General features: G+C 44.9%; 1 protein-coding gene across 2 annotated transcripts in view; it reads left to right on the top strand.

Moving 5' to 3' along the window:
• LOC147638321 (serine/threonine protein kinase HRR25-like) overlaps nucleotides 1–14,673 on the top strand; it is a 60,190-nt gene that overhangs the window by 32,667 nt on the left and 12,850 nt on the right. Inside the window, exons 2-11 of one of the 2 annotated variants that reach the window (XM_086798249.1) lie at nucleotides 5,349–5,389; nucleotides 7,755–7,824; nucleotides 7,920–8,068; nucleotides 8,173–8,268; nucleotides 8,498–8,568; nucleotides 9,422–9,483; nucleotides 9,562–9,625; nucleotides 9,747–9,831; nucleotides 9,932–10,058; nucleotides 10,598–10,677. In XM_086798249.1, coding sequence (XP_086654375.1) covers nucleotides 5,349–5,389; nucleotides 7,755–7,824; nucleotides 7,920–8,068; nucleotides 8,173–8,268; nucleotides 8,498–8,568; nucleotides 9,422–9,483; nucleotides 9,562–9,625; nucleotides 9,747–9,831; nucleotides 9,932–10,058; nucleotides 10,598–10,677 — 845 coding nt within the window. The remainder of the gene's footprint in view (nucleotides 1–5,348; nucleotides 5,390–7,754; nucleotides 7,825–7,919; nucleotides 8,069–8,172; nucleotides 8,269–8,497; nucleotides 8,569–9,421; nucleotides 9,484–9,561; nucleotides 9,626–9,746; nucleotides 9,832–9,931; nucleotides 10,059–10,597; nucleotides 10,678–14,673) is intronic. The other variant, XM_086798248.1, reaches the window with a different exon arrangement.

The raw sequence follows: 14,673 nt of genomic DNA, 5'->3' as shown, positions 1-14,673 counted from the left end.
TTGGTTGCCAACTTGCCTTTGCTTGAGGCTTGACTCTTGAGCCTTGAGCCTCTCCCTATTATCTATATAAGAGGCCCTCCCCCGACTCCATCCTCACAAGTTCTCATTGCTCAACCCTCCCTCACAAGTGCTCATTGCTCAAGTCTGTCCCTTCCCTTGAGTTCTCTCTAGGCTCTCTCCGTCCCCCTCAAGGCTCAAGCCTCCCCCTCAAGGCTCAAGCCTCTCCCTCTTCCTCAACTTTCAAGCCTCTAGGCTCTCCCTCTTGAGTCTTGAGTCTTCCTCACCCTCCCTCTCCCTTTCCTTCTCCCGGGACCCTTCTCTCCTCTTTCACCACGAGAGAGAAGCATGAAGCCTTTACTTTGCATGCCATTACCCATGAGAAGAATGAGGGGAAGTCGGGGGCATGGAAGTGGACTTGCAAGTATTGTGGCAAGGCCTACACTAGTAGTGCCACTATGGTTCTTGCACATCTCTCGGAGATGGGGGAGCAAATTGCACTTTGCAAGATGATCCCTCAAGACATTTCCGATGGCATTGTGAAGAAGTACTCCTTGCTTGGCAAAGCAAGTGATAGTGGAAGAGCCCCCTCCCGCCGTTGCCGCCGCTCAAGACGAAGTCATCCTGCCGGCAAGGGATACATCGTCTTCATCCTTCTCCCCCTTCACCAACTCCAACCCCTCATCAAAGAGACCAAGTGAGTTTGAGGTTCCACACAAGAGGCAAGCCACTCTTGGAGGTTCCATTGGAGCAAATGTGGCCTCTCTCTCTTGGGTCCGAGCAAAGCAACAAGACGCAAATGTGGAGATTGCACGCACGGTCATTGAGTGCAATCTCGCATTTCGTGTTCTCAAAACTCCTCAATGGCAAAGGATACTGAGGGCCATTGTCGAAGTAGGACCATGCCATGGCCCTTGGCATGGTATCACCTACAACGACATGCGCACGAAGGCACTTGATGAAGAAAAGGAGAGAATCAGAAGACTCTCAAGCCCGTCCGAGCGGGATGAGTGAAGTATGGGTGTTCCATCCTCTCGGACGGATGGACCGATAGAAAGAAGAGGGGCATCCTCAACATTCTAGTATCTTGCCCTCTTCGCACGTAATTCTTGCGGGCCGTGGATGTCGGAAAGGTGGGGAAGAAAACCTCGGGCGAGTTCATCTATCGCCACATTCGGCAAGCCATAATCGAGGTGAGATACAATTTTAATTTTTGAGTTTGAAGCTTGAAAGTTTAGCCTTTGTCTTTTACATAAGCATAAAAGGACTAAAATCTGTACTCGTATGCTTAGTACTGTTGTATGCAAATTCTAACATAGGAAGATAATCCTCCCATGAACCTGTCTTTTGGAGACGTATGCACGAAGCATGTTCTCCAAAGTCTGATTCACCCTTTCAGTTTGGCCATCAGATTGAGGATGATCCGAGGAACTCAAATTCAAAGTTGTTTCCAACTTCTCAAAAACAAGCCTCGAAAAGTCACTTGTAAACTTAGAGTCCCTATCATTGACTGTCCTGCGGTAAACCGTACAGTCTAAACAATTGCTCGATAAACTGCCTTGCTAATTGCGTAGCTATAATAGTCTTCTCGTGTAGGTAAAAATCTAGCCATCTTTGGCAAGCGGTCTACCACAACCCAAATAGAATCATGGCCTTGATGTGTTCTTGGCAATTCTGTAATAAAATCCATGGAAATACTTTATTACTTGCAAAGGATGCAATAACCCCGCCTGCCTAAAGCGTACAGCTTTATTTGCTTGACAAATTTGATACTTGAGAACATAATCTTCTACATACCCTTTCATCTTTGGCCAATAGAAAGTGTCTTTTACGAAAGCTAATGTCCTGTGTACCGGCCCCCGGGTATCTAGCAGAAGGGGCGTCGTGACACTCCTTAAGAATCTTGGACCTAATGTCCGAGACCTGCTGACATAAATTTTGTCATTACGGAACAGTAAACCATTCCGAATCATCTTGGCCTCCCGTAGCTTGAATCGTAGGCTGATCAGTCACCAAGTCTTGGTCAATCAATGAGATCGCGTCCTAGATCCTCTCCCAATATGGACCAAAATACTATCAGTCCTACAAAGTCCTCTCAATGACTGAAATAAGTCAGTGGAAATCTGGGTGAATGACAAAGTATTCACCTCTTTGATCCGACTAAGCGCATATGCTACATTGTTCATGGACCCCTTGCAATAGCGTATCTCTAAATCAAAATCTTGCATTAACTCTGTCCATCTAGCCTTTCGTTCTCTCAAATCATCCGCATCACACATACTTGATTGCCTGATGATAAGTCAATACCACAAACTTGGAGCCATATAAATAATGCCTCCTAACCTTGAGAGCGTAAATGACAGCGTAAAGCTCCTTCTTAAGAGTCGGCCAACGAGATTGAGTGTCGTCCAGTTTTCGACTCTCGAAAGCAACAGGTCTACCATCTTGGAATATAGCAGTCCCGATCGCATAGTCACTCGCGTCAGTCTCAAGAACATAAGGCCGACTAGGATTGGGTAATGCTAAGGTAGGGGCTTCCTTGACTTTATCTTTCAAAAGTCTGAAGGCCATATCCAAATCGTTATTCAAAGGGATAGGTTGATTGGACTTACGTCCACGACCTTTCACAAGTCGGTCATCGGTAGTAGTGAGCTGGGACTACTTCTGCACAGATTTTCGAAGAAAAACAACAAAACCGAGAAAAAAACGAAGTTGTCTCACCGTCTGTAGTATTAGCGATACCACTGTCAAATCCCCAGGGTCTCCTCGTAGGGCACACTTGCAACGAGACTCCAAACCTGCAAAACAAAGCCATAAAACCATGAAGGGGGTGCACGTCTGCACTAGATCCAGGCTCCTAACCGTAGAGCTCTGGCATAGCCTTGCGAGACTCTGACTGACTGACCCTGGCCACCCTTTTATAGGCTCTTGGCTGGTCACCGGGCGTCCACACATGGATGCCTGTCCATTAGTCCATCACCAGCCAAGCTCGCCAATCTGCTTGCTTGGCTCCAAGCTATCCCAAGCCTCAAAGCCAGTCTTGTGTGCCTGTTGCACATGGTAGATACACTCTGTGCACATGACAACTTGCCCCCCCTCTCCTGTCCGAGTCGCCCCCTCACTCACCGTCCCACTGGACTGCCCTCTTCCACCTATCCCACTCGACTCCCCTCTTCCATCTATCCCACTCGACTCCCTCTTCCACCTATCCCACTCGCCTCCCCCCTCCACTCACCTACTCGCCTCCCCCCCCCCTACTCGGCTTTCCCTACTTGCCTCCCCCTCAACCCCTCCTACTCACCTCCCTCTTAGCAACTCTTCATGCTCTCTCTCTCTCTCTCTCTCTCTCCCCTCCAAAAAAAAAAAAAAAAACACCCCCCAACATGCTTTCTCATGCTCTTCCCTCCTCGATAGTAAGTCCTTTTTGCCAATATTTTTCATCCTCCAGCAACTTCTTTCCCGATCGCCTTCCTTTTTTTTGGGGGGGGGGGGGGGGGGGGGTGGGGGTGGAGAAAGAAAAAGGAAAAAAACCAAAATTATGCAAGGAAAATTTTGTAGGCTGTGGCTATCTCATGGTGCAATCTCTTCCCCTCCATACAGCAGTTTAATATCTCTCTCCTTTTCATGGTGTGATCATTCTCTCCTTTCAAGGTGTGAGAATTAAATCATTTGCTTTCAACATATGCTTCTTCTTCTTTGCCTCACTGAGGACGGTGAGCAGTCTAGTGGTGGGAGAACTATAGCCACCAAGGGTGCCCATATTGGGCCGGACCATCTCTGGGCGTCACACCGCCACACTGTAACAGCATCACACTGTGACATTGTAACATTGCCCCAGTGGGTCAACCCTAGAGGAACCATCCAGAAGCGGAGGTGCACCACCAACGGATACATGAGAGGTGCACGCACTGGCATTGAAGGCACCGCATCGACACTCCAACGGGCATCTGCCAGACATAGGAGATTCTACCAAAGGCCTCCACTCTGAGGGCATCGTACCAAAGATTGGAGACTCCACCGATTCCACCACGCCTTGTAGGAATGCTTATATGGTCCCTCGACTCATCCTGAAGGACATCCTTCATGCTTCATCCTTCATACTACATTGTAGCCTTAGCATCGGGTGTTGTAGTCACTTGTCATCGACTTGAGCTTGTGTGTCGTTCTACTTATTGAGACCTCTGTTGAGTGTGCACAGTACAATGAAGGGCATGTAATAGTGTCAAGTGTTGACTAGCCTTCTTGTTCCTTTTGCAATCTTGTCGCTTGTGTTGTGTTCCACTCCATTTTGTGTATTTGAACGTGTGTTGTGCTACGAGCATTGAGGACTGCGGACATACTGTCCAAAGAAGAGACACCACTTAGTGTGTTGGGCAACCAACCTTGCTACATCAGGTGCCAATATGCACACCTAGATCTGCTGAGGGGATGCAGGGTTGATGGCTAAATGCTGAAGATGACTTCTTCTGCCGCCTTGGACTGTAGCACAATGAAGTGCTGTGGTGGAAGATGTATGCACAAGTCCTAGGACTCAAGCGCACATGATAGTTGCTTTGTTTCACTGCCGAAATATGATAGAACGAGATGATTTATGCAAGGGACTGAGGGGCTACTTATATATGAGCACCTAATGCAAGTCGGTTTGTTATCATGCTGTTGGCCTGCTGGAAAATGTCCATGACTTATTGAAAAAGCTTTTAGGCTATTGCTTTTCACACACATGGCTAGGGGTTTTGGCTGCTGGCTGATTGGCCTATGGGTTAGAGTGGCTATTTTGGCCAGCTGGCCTATGGGCTGCAACGGCTATGGGCTAGCCACCATGCTAAAGGCTCATGCTAGCCTCTTATGTGGCTCTTTGGTAACCCTTGTGGGAGCCCTATTATGGTTGGCTCTAAGGCTAGCCAAAACCTAGGATATTTAATGCTTCTACAATGCACCTACCCTAGGATGACCGGAATGCTTGACATGTCCCTAAACTAGGGCTCAATGGGGTCACAACATACGACAAATAAATCCTGAAAAGGTTCTACTGATGTACAAAAGTTGCAAATGTAGCACTGTTGGTGAGGCAGTGTGTCACATAGCACTTCAGTGCGTATGTGTGGGTGTGTATATATATATATAATTTGTGTGTGTACATACGCGCACACAAATTAATTTGTGTACACACACACACACACACACACACACACACACACACTCACATAGTGCAGTTTTGCAATGCAGTGTACCATTGAATAAGTTACCTCTTTATACCGTGATTTTAGTTTAGCAATTTTTTCGCAAGCCATTTCCTTGCACTTTTTCTTGGTTCAAATTTTCATCAAACACATTTTCTTGATCTATTTCAGGCACGGATGTTGAGACAAAGGAGGAAGTTGCTATCAAGTTGGTAAGGCCATGGCCCACAACCTCGTCAACTTGCACAATAGTAAATTTGATGTCTTTCCTTGCACAAGGGAGAGGCCACAATGTGTATGCAATTCATTAAAATATAAACAAATTTAGACATTTTTTAAAAACGTTCTCTCTCTTTCTCTTTCTCTCTTAACACACACACACACACACACAAGAGAGAGAGATTTTTTTATGCTCTCTCTCTCTCTCTCTCTTCACACACTTTTTTTTAGTAAGAAAAGTAGTGTTCTACTACCAAGAAGCAATATACATGGGGAGGATGTACTTTAGAGAGAAGTCATCCAAGGAAGAAAGCTAGAAACAGTAGAAAAAGACTTCAAACTGTTGGGTATCAATAGGCTCCAGCTGCCGATAGTCATGTAGGGACTAGTGAAGATTGGCACGAAAGAAATCATAAGCATCTAGAGAAGGGTGTTGAAAAAGACTTCAAACTGTTGGGTATCAATAGCCTTGAGCTGTCGACAGTCATGTAGGGACTAGTGAAGATTGGCACAAAAGAAAGCATAAGCATCTAGAGAAGGCTGTCGAAACATAATATGGTTCCTAGCCTTCCAAATCACAGTATCTCATCCAGATCATGAAAGTGTCAAATCTAGCCATGCAAGATGGCAACACACCAAAAATCCAAAAGAGTTTTCCTCCTTTGAATGATGGCAAACGTCCTCGGAGATTGTGAGTTAGTGCTTGCAAGAAATTCCTAAACTCCGTGCAATGCCAAAGAAAATGCGGAACAGACTTTGCATGTCGTCCACATCTACAACATCTATCACTGGAGATATGTCGTTTTGCCAGAAAAATGGAAGTGTTGTAGATGTTGTTTGAGAGGCAGCTTACAACCCCAAATTAGTTGAAGCCTTTGTTTCCACCATTTATTATTCTTATGCAATCCCCATAAAGTATCGGCATGAGGCTGGGTCCATATGGAAGGAAGCAACAATTTGTACACATTACTTGCCGAAAGCGCGTGTTGGTGATGCTTGACACATTCAGTAGCAAGCTCCATTTTTGTGGATGTCCATGCGCCATCAAATTTCTTAACACGCACAATTTTGTGCCTTGGCCTAATTCTTTGCCTAGCGTCAGCAACATAGCACTTGCCATAGTCAACAATGACTCTCTGCAATAAGAGTTCCAGAAAAGGCTTGCTTTCCCACATTAAAAGATGTGATAACCAAAGAAAACGCCATTTTTACCAAAAAAAGCATGTTGATTATGCTCTTGCAAACAAACTATGTGGTTGCATAGAATTTACATAAGACCAAAAAAGCCTCCATTTATTTGCATCACAGAGGCCTTGCACATTATATGTAAAGCATTTGATTTGTATATACATATGTACAAAGAGTGTAAGCAAAATAGGTTACCCTTTAACTTGCATGGCTGCCTGGCTCCCTATATCACTATGCAATGCATAAAGTGGAATATCATCGTGAACATTGCTCGCATGTAAAAGATTGCCAGAGCCAATAGATACATCAGTATTTGACACAGTTTGTGGAAACAAGGGGTTACCCCTCACAATAGCAACCCACATTTTGCCCACACCTCAACATTGCCCAAGATATCAGACACTCTAGAAGTTTGCCCCATTGTAGAGATTCCTTGTGTCCAATTACGAGACACTCGAAGTCTTCGTCTAAGAGGGATAATTTTCTTAGCTATTTGCCATGCATTTGGCTACTGTTTTTCCTTTTCTTTCCCTTTTGCAATAGGAGGGCTTGCCGTGCCAATTTTTACTTTTTCCTTATCTGTTGTGACATTCGGGGCCTGCACCACATTTTTCCCCTTTTGTTGCTGCACGGGTACAACAGGAACAACCTCTGAAGGTGGCATTGCCACTACCGGCGGCTGCAAAAGAACCAATGGACATTCCGTTGCCATGTGCCCAAACTTTCTGCAAGAGAAACAAGAGCCAACAAAATTGCACCATTTGAGCTCGCCACACACACACACACACACACACACACATATATGCAGTGCATTTGTGGTCCCATAGAACCTGCACTCCTATGTGGGGCATTGCTTAGTCTTTGTACTTACGTACTTTGTGTGTGTGTGTGTGTGTGTTTGTAAATAGAATAAATTTACATGTATCTGTATACCTATATCTGATCGAGGTAAGTGAAAGATTATTATCGGCATCTTAAATTGAGCAGTTTCGACCTTCAAAATAGGTTTTTAGATTCCTCAGGGAGTTTTATGGGATAAACAATGTATGTGATGTTCTTTACCAATCAAATGGTATTTTTGCGTTTTACCTATCATGATGTTATCATTGTGCAAGCCATCATGCTTAGTTTCGTTGTTCTTATTTATGTATCTGCTTAATATGATAACAGGAAACTGTCAAAACAAGTCATCCACAGCTATTTTATGAGGCGAAAATATACAAAGTTCTTCAAGGCGGAAGTATGGGCTTGTTTCTCTCCTCTTGTAGAAGGGTGTAGGTTGTCTCAGATGGTCATCTTGGGAGTATATTAAGGCATGTCCTTTGATGTTTACAGTGGGCATTCCAAATGTAAGATGGTATGGAGTAGAAACGGATTGCAATATTTTGGTGCTCGATTTATTGGGACCAAGTTTGGAGGATCTTTTCAACTTTTGTAGCCGGAAATTCTCCCTCAAAACAGTGCTCATGCTTGCAGATCAAATGGTATGACAACTGTCTGCTGTCCTTTTGTGAATAAAAACAAGAATGGCATTTTCTACCAAAAGAATTTATGTGCATAGAGATTGATTCGGACTTAGTCTATGCAGATCAATAGGATTGAGTACGTGCATTCCAAGAGCCTTATCCACCGGGACATCAAACCGGACAATTTTTTAATGGGTCTCAGGCGGAGGGCGAATCAGGTTGTTTGAAATGCTAGCTATTAAAGTTGCTTTGTATGCATGCCTCCCTGTTTGTTTGTCTGTGGGAATGTGTGGAATTTATTGAGTGTATTATGAAATGTATTGTATGAGAATGTACGTATTGTGCTTTGTCTTTCTGAATGTATATATGTATGTAAAAGCATGCACGCATGTGTATATGTGTGTATCAAAGAAAGAGAAAGTCTTGATCAGCTTGAAATCAATACAGGTTTATTTGATTGACTTTGGGCTTGCCAAGAAGTATAGAGATCCAGTATCACATCAACATATCCCTTACAGGTATTTGAAGCATAAAGCAAAAACCCAATGAAATATATTAAACCTAAGTTACTCAAGAGTGTGGCTTCACAACAACAGGCTACTGTGTCCTTCCCACCATCCATAACCATGGGAAAGGCTTGAAGCATATGGGGTTTGTGGGCCGTTCTGGGGTCTCCAGGTTCTGAAACACCTTTTGGGCATTTCAGCAGTTTCAGCGTTTTCCAGTTTTGGAAACGGCCCTTTCAAAAACTGGAACAGTTTCTTCCTTGCCATTACCGCTGTTGGGGGTTTCCACAATACCACGTATCCTTTCACCTATAAAACTCACCAGTCCCAAATCAGCCTTTTTTCCTTTCTTTTCTTCTCTCTCCTTTCTCCTACTCTCCCTTCCTTCTCTCTCCTGTTTTTGTACATTTCCATGCCCGTTTCCTGTTCATGCTGCTTTCCTCTTCTCTCCCATGGTTGCATCTTCCTTGGTGCTGTGCTGTTTCCGTTTCCCTGTTTCTCATAAGTTTGCTGCCACTTGATCGCTCCATGCCATTTTTGGCTCCCCTACTTGGATCTCCCTTGCTGTTGTGACATTTCCCTGTTTGGCCCGCTCAAATATGACTGTTTCCATTTCCTCATTTTTGCAGCTAAGTGCTTGGATTGTTATTATTTATAACACACAAACACCCCACCTCCCCCCCCTCTCTTCCATCTTCCTCTCCCTCCCTTTCTTATTTTCTTTTCCCCCTGCCCCTGGCATGTCCTTTTTTTTCCCTGCGTGGCCGTTGTTTGTGTGCATACGTGCCCGCATAGATTGATTAGTTTTTTTGAAAAATTTATCCATGTGTTGCTTTCCATTCAATTTTCATTTTAGCTAATGCAGAGAGAACAAGAACTTGACGGGGACAGCACGTTATGCGAGTATTAACACACACCTTGGAATTGGTAATCACTTTTCACATTGCACAAAAGCAGAAGCGTTAAATGGTTGTTATGTATTCTAACTTTTTTGGCATCAAACAGAACAAAGTAGGCGTGATGATTTGGAGTCCCTTGGTTACGTGCTTTTGTATTTTTTACAAGGCAGGTAAAAATTTGTCAGTTTTTTTAGAATTAGCAGGGGATATATGAACAGAGATACCTTCCGAGGATTTTACCTAACCATCCAGGAACTTTTTTTCATGGGCTCCTTGAGCTCTTTATATCAGTCTTCCTTGGCAGGGCTTAAAGGCTGCAAACAAAAAGCTGAAGTATGAAAAGATTAGCGAAAATAAGACGTGCACTTCTATTGAGGTATACTTTTGTGTGTGTGTGTGTGTGTGTGTGTGTGTGCTGGGAGAGAGAGAGAGAGAGAGAGAGAGAGAGAGAGAGATGTCCTTGATTCCTTTTGTAGGAACTATGCAAAACTTACCCAGGGGAATTTGCAAATTATTTTCACTATTGCCGATCGTTGTGCTTTAGTGATAAGCCCGACTATGCGTATATCAAGAGAATGTTTCGGGATCTATTTATTCGTGAAGGTTAGTGCACCTTTCACCAGTTTTATATAGCTGTTCTCAACAGAAAGTGTGCATGCACATGGTTGCTTTTGATTTCTTCTTTTTATTAATTATGACCTGCTATTGCCCTTGTCTCCTCACGGATTAACAGTAGCCATAGCCTGCCTTCGTTTCTAGATTGGGGTCGTTTTTAATAGCTTTTGCCCTCTCCTGACTCAACCTACACACTGGTTTGTTTCCTACAGCGTAATGGCTGGCTGTGGGGCCTTAAATGCCTGTGACCAGTCACACAGTCCCATTGTGTAGACTACCCTGGCTTGTCCATTTGAGACCCCTCATTGGTCCCCCACAGCCACACCTTCGCCACCCACAAAGCACTGCTGTTCAGCACTTGCCGGCACTCTGCCCAGCCAGCCTGAAGTCTTGGCTACTCTTGCCTTACTGGAGTAACTTAATTGGATAGATAATTTTAGTTCCATGTGTTATAGAAAGATGTAATGTTATTTGTGGGTGAGATCAAACACCAACTTACCAATATTGTTTTCTCGGGGGTTTTCCAGGGTTTCAGTTTGATTATGTTTTTGATTGGACCATAATCAAATATGGCAATCCTGAGAGGCTTCCAACCAACAAGGTAGGGGTACGTTGCTGCCATTTCCATGTTCAGGCCTAAATAATGACATTTCTTGTTGTCGTAGCCGTTTGCATTTGATGTGCTTTTATGTGGCGGGAGTTCTAGAAACTCATCTCACCTAAACACCATCGCCCCACCTTCGTGGCAAAAAATGATTTGCAGATATCTGCTGTGTTTCGATTTTACAAGCTCTGAGACATGTGAGCTGGCCCACCACCCATGCCCTGTTGCAGACGGAAAGGTTGCATTGACATGCCAGATACTGAGTGGACACGCATGCAGTGGGGCCCAACATGATTTGAATTTTGGACATCCGCCCTATCCAACCTCACCACGTATAACCACCTGGCCCACCGTTTTTTCGTTTCCCAATTTCCTTTTGAAATGGCTTGTTTCTCCTCCCTTGTTATGGCTGTTTCTCCTATTGGTTATCAATGCTCCATTCTCATATTGTAACATCTAGGCACTGGCTAGCTCATTTATGTATGGCTCCTAGGATGAGGAGTAGCCATTCTCTTTTTTCCTCACCAATCTCGTTTCTCTCAATCTTCAATCATATACTTTTCTAATTTCTTACATCTCCATGTGTTTATTCTTCTCCTCCATCCTTCTTATTTTGCATCTTTCTTGCTGATGTGACGTTTCCCCATTTCAAGCCCCCCCCTCGAATTTCCATTTCCATCTCCATTTTCTTGCTTCCGTAACTATGGTTCACACATTATATTTACAGTCACTTTAGCCCATCCTCTCACCAGTTACATACCTCGTTGTCTTTTGCACCCTAGCTTCTATTAGCATACCGCCTTTTGTCTAAGCAATTCCAAAGTAGCCATCCAAGCTCTCTTCATAGGAGCACATGGGTACTGGGCTTAGCCATTTATTGTATTACACAAGTTATAGAGTACTGCTCTCCATCTCTATTATCGTGCAATTTGAGGTTAAATTGTGTTGCGGAAGGTCCTATTTCTTGTGAGTGTTGCTCGCATACACCGCATGTCGCATCCTCTTACATTTCCTCCCTTAGTTCATTTGTTTCTCCTTCCCTGTGTCAGTTCTCTCCTCCCTGGTTTCAGCCTTTTCCCAGCACACGTCATTTCCCCTTCCAATTCAGTGTTGGTCAAGGATCTCCCCTCCTCTCATATTGACTTCCCTTTCCATTCCTTACATACATTGTGGCAAAAACTCTAGTAGGGTCCTAGGCAGCCTGGACAGGTGTGGGAAAGTCAGGCGGCAACATAACTATATGTGAACACCTTTTGTAGCAAGATGTGGAGCAGTCCGACAGTAGCAACAGGCCGACCAGCACCTGCCCCTCCATATAAAACAGATGGATATTCGGTCCAGCATCTTGTATTCTCCAGGTGGAAGGTGGTGAAGACGCTTAACTGCATTGGGAAACGATCTGCAGCTACAGGCTGAGAACATTGAGCGTTTCATTTTTGTATTTGAGCACAAATTGTGATACATTTTCTTGTTCATAAATATACAGGAGGATTTAGGACTACTTGTGTGTGCTTGTGTTTGAGTTCCACTGCGCTCCTGTCTCTCTATCTCTGCAAACCCTAGCACAGGCACAAGTAGTCTACACCACCCCTCTCCTGTCCGACCCCCCTTCTTCTAATTGGTAATTTGCGCACACTTTTCCGGCAATCCCACTTCCACCTAGAAACTGGTAGCCCGCCCTTCCCCTCTATGCACACTCTTCAACCTCCTGTCTACCTTGCCGACCTCACCAACTATGGCTTGTCACATGGCAAATTGCTTTCCTAACAAGGTAAACTAGGCAACCCAAAAGTCCCTCTTCTCTATAAAAGTAAAAATAAAATGTTCTTTTTCTTCTTCTTCTCTGTGTGTGTGTGTGTGTGAGAGAGAGAGAGAGAGAGAGAGAGACCTGCTCGCTCTGCGTAACGCTTGTGTGAGAGAGAACCTGTTCGCTTCTGGCCTGCGACCTGCTCGCTTCTCACCTGCGTACTGCTTGCCTGCGTAAGCTTCTCGTGTGTGTGTCCTGATTTCAACGTGCGACCTGATTGCCTCCTCATCTTCGACTTGCGACCTGCTCTTTGCATCTTCCATCTTGTTCCTTGCGACCCGTTTTTTCGCTTCCTGTGCTTTGTGTCTGCTTATTGTAACCTGAAACCGGCCTCTGATAGAAAACCAGAGTGCGGTAGGAGTAATCACCCGTCCACTTGTAGTCTAGATGAGAAACCAAACACAGATTGGGCTAGAGTGCCCAAATCTGAAAACACAACGACACCTGTTGGCCCCAAAGCTTGGCGCCCCTTGCGGTATTTCTTTATTCAATTAAAAATAATATGTATGGCTGAGTACAACACAAAAACCAGCCAAGAGTTTACACCTGTAAGTCCAATCTGACTGCCCACAAATCCTTCTCAGCACAGAGGATCTATGCACACAGATCTGTGTCCTCAAGCAACACACTGTGCCTCCCTCTGATCAGCCAAGTTCACAAAGCAGGCCAGCCATGGGCATACATCTGGCATAACTCAAGAGCATAATACATCTTCTCAGCTCAAACATACATGTGCTGTTCAATCTCTGTCTTAATCCCTTGTCAATCTGCCATACTCCTCCTCTCACAAGGAGCCAGATAACACATACCTGCAGCAGACATCAAGCAATAGAAAGAGAGATGGATGAACAGTAACAGAGCTTACCAAGTTCAGCTCGTGAAACAACACTGGAGGAAGCAACAGCACCAATCTGTGCCTGCAGGCACTTGAATCCACAATCCTGCTTCACACGTGTGCTTGCTCTTGCCTGTATCCTCCTCCTGATGCTCACTCCTATGCTGTCCTTGAAAAATACAGATCTGAAAATCAGCACAGTACCCGTCTGTACCGCCTCGGGATACGTGCCAGGCGTTGTACTAGCATAAACAGCCTGCTGTCCACTTCTGTACCAGCCTGAGTCAGCATACACAGGTCTGTCCAGCACCCAGAAAAGCGCCGCCTGCACCTGTACCTTCTGTACCTTGCTGCCCGTACACTGTACGGCAGCTGTACAAGGTGTACCTGCTGGAAAACTGTCTGTACAGTCTGTACAGAGCTTCTGCGCAGCCAAACCAGCAGCTGTCCTGTGCGCCGCCAGCAACAGAGGAGAAAGGGAGAGAGAGAGAGTGCCCAGTTCTGGCCGTACAGTGCTGTACGGCTGGTTCTGCTCAGAAAAACAGCTACAGCCACAGCAAATCAGTCGCCCTTCTCCTTTCTCTTCAGCTTTTCCACGATAGATCACAAGCGCATGAAGAAGCCTCTCCTTTTGCTACACGATTCCCCAAAAAGGGAAGAGAGAGAGGGAAGAGAGAGAAAACTCCTCCCCAATTTAATCCCTAGGGCCCCAACTTAATAAGTTCCTAGGGCCACTAAGGCCTAGGGGCAAACTCCAATAAACATTAAAAGTTTATGTTTAGTTCCCCCCTTCACACCTAGGGATGTCCACACATCTTAAACACTGTCCGGGCACCCCCCATGTGAATCATAAAATATTCTGACTCTGCAACCACCATGCCCACACTTGTCCTGCTCCATTTTCACAGGGCCATGACATACCCCCCTCTTGAAAGATGGCAAGCGTCCTCGATTGCATTCTGGTGATGCATCAAAATATCCAAAGTGAAATATACAATATGGCAAGATCAGCGTCCCAATCTCTCTGAGCCATACACCTGTATCAAGATTCACTGCAAACCAATGGCATAGTAATAGTCCAAGTTGTATACCACTGTGAACCATACATATCCACAAAAATCTCCATGTGACTAGTACACATATATCATAGAAGTCCCATAAACAGATGTACTATCAGCCTCAGTACCTTCGGGTGAGATAAAATCAGCACCAAGCGACCTCTAGATGTCATCTGAGCCTGTCTGTATCAAGGGAGTGGAGGTGCTACCCCCCTCTTGAGCATCAGGTAATGCTCCAGACCCATGCTCTGCTGAACCTGAATGAGCCACAATAAGAGTCGGCTCTAACTCAAAGGCAT

Source organism: Cibotium barometz, chromosome 5, assembly GCF_041138505.1.
Source record: "Cibotium barometz isolate CiBa-2024 chromosome 5, ASM4113850v1, whole genome shotgun sequence".
NCBI classification, from domain to species: domain Eukaryota; kingdom Viridiplantae; phylum Streptophyta; class Polypodiopsida; order Cyatheales; family Cibotiaceae; genus Cibotium; species Cibotium barometz.
The sequence above is the reverse complement of the archived record's forward strand: the minus strand, read 5'-3'. Positions and strand labels throughout refer to the sequence as shown.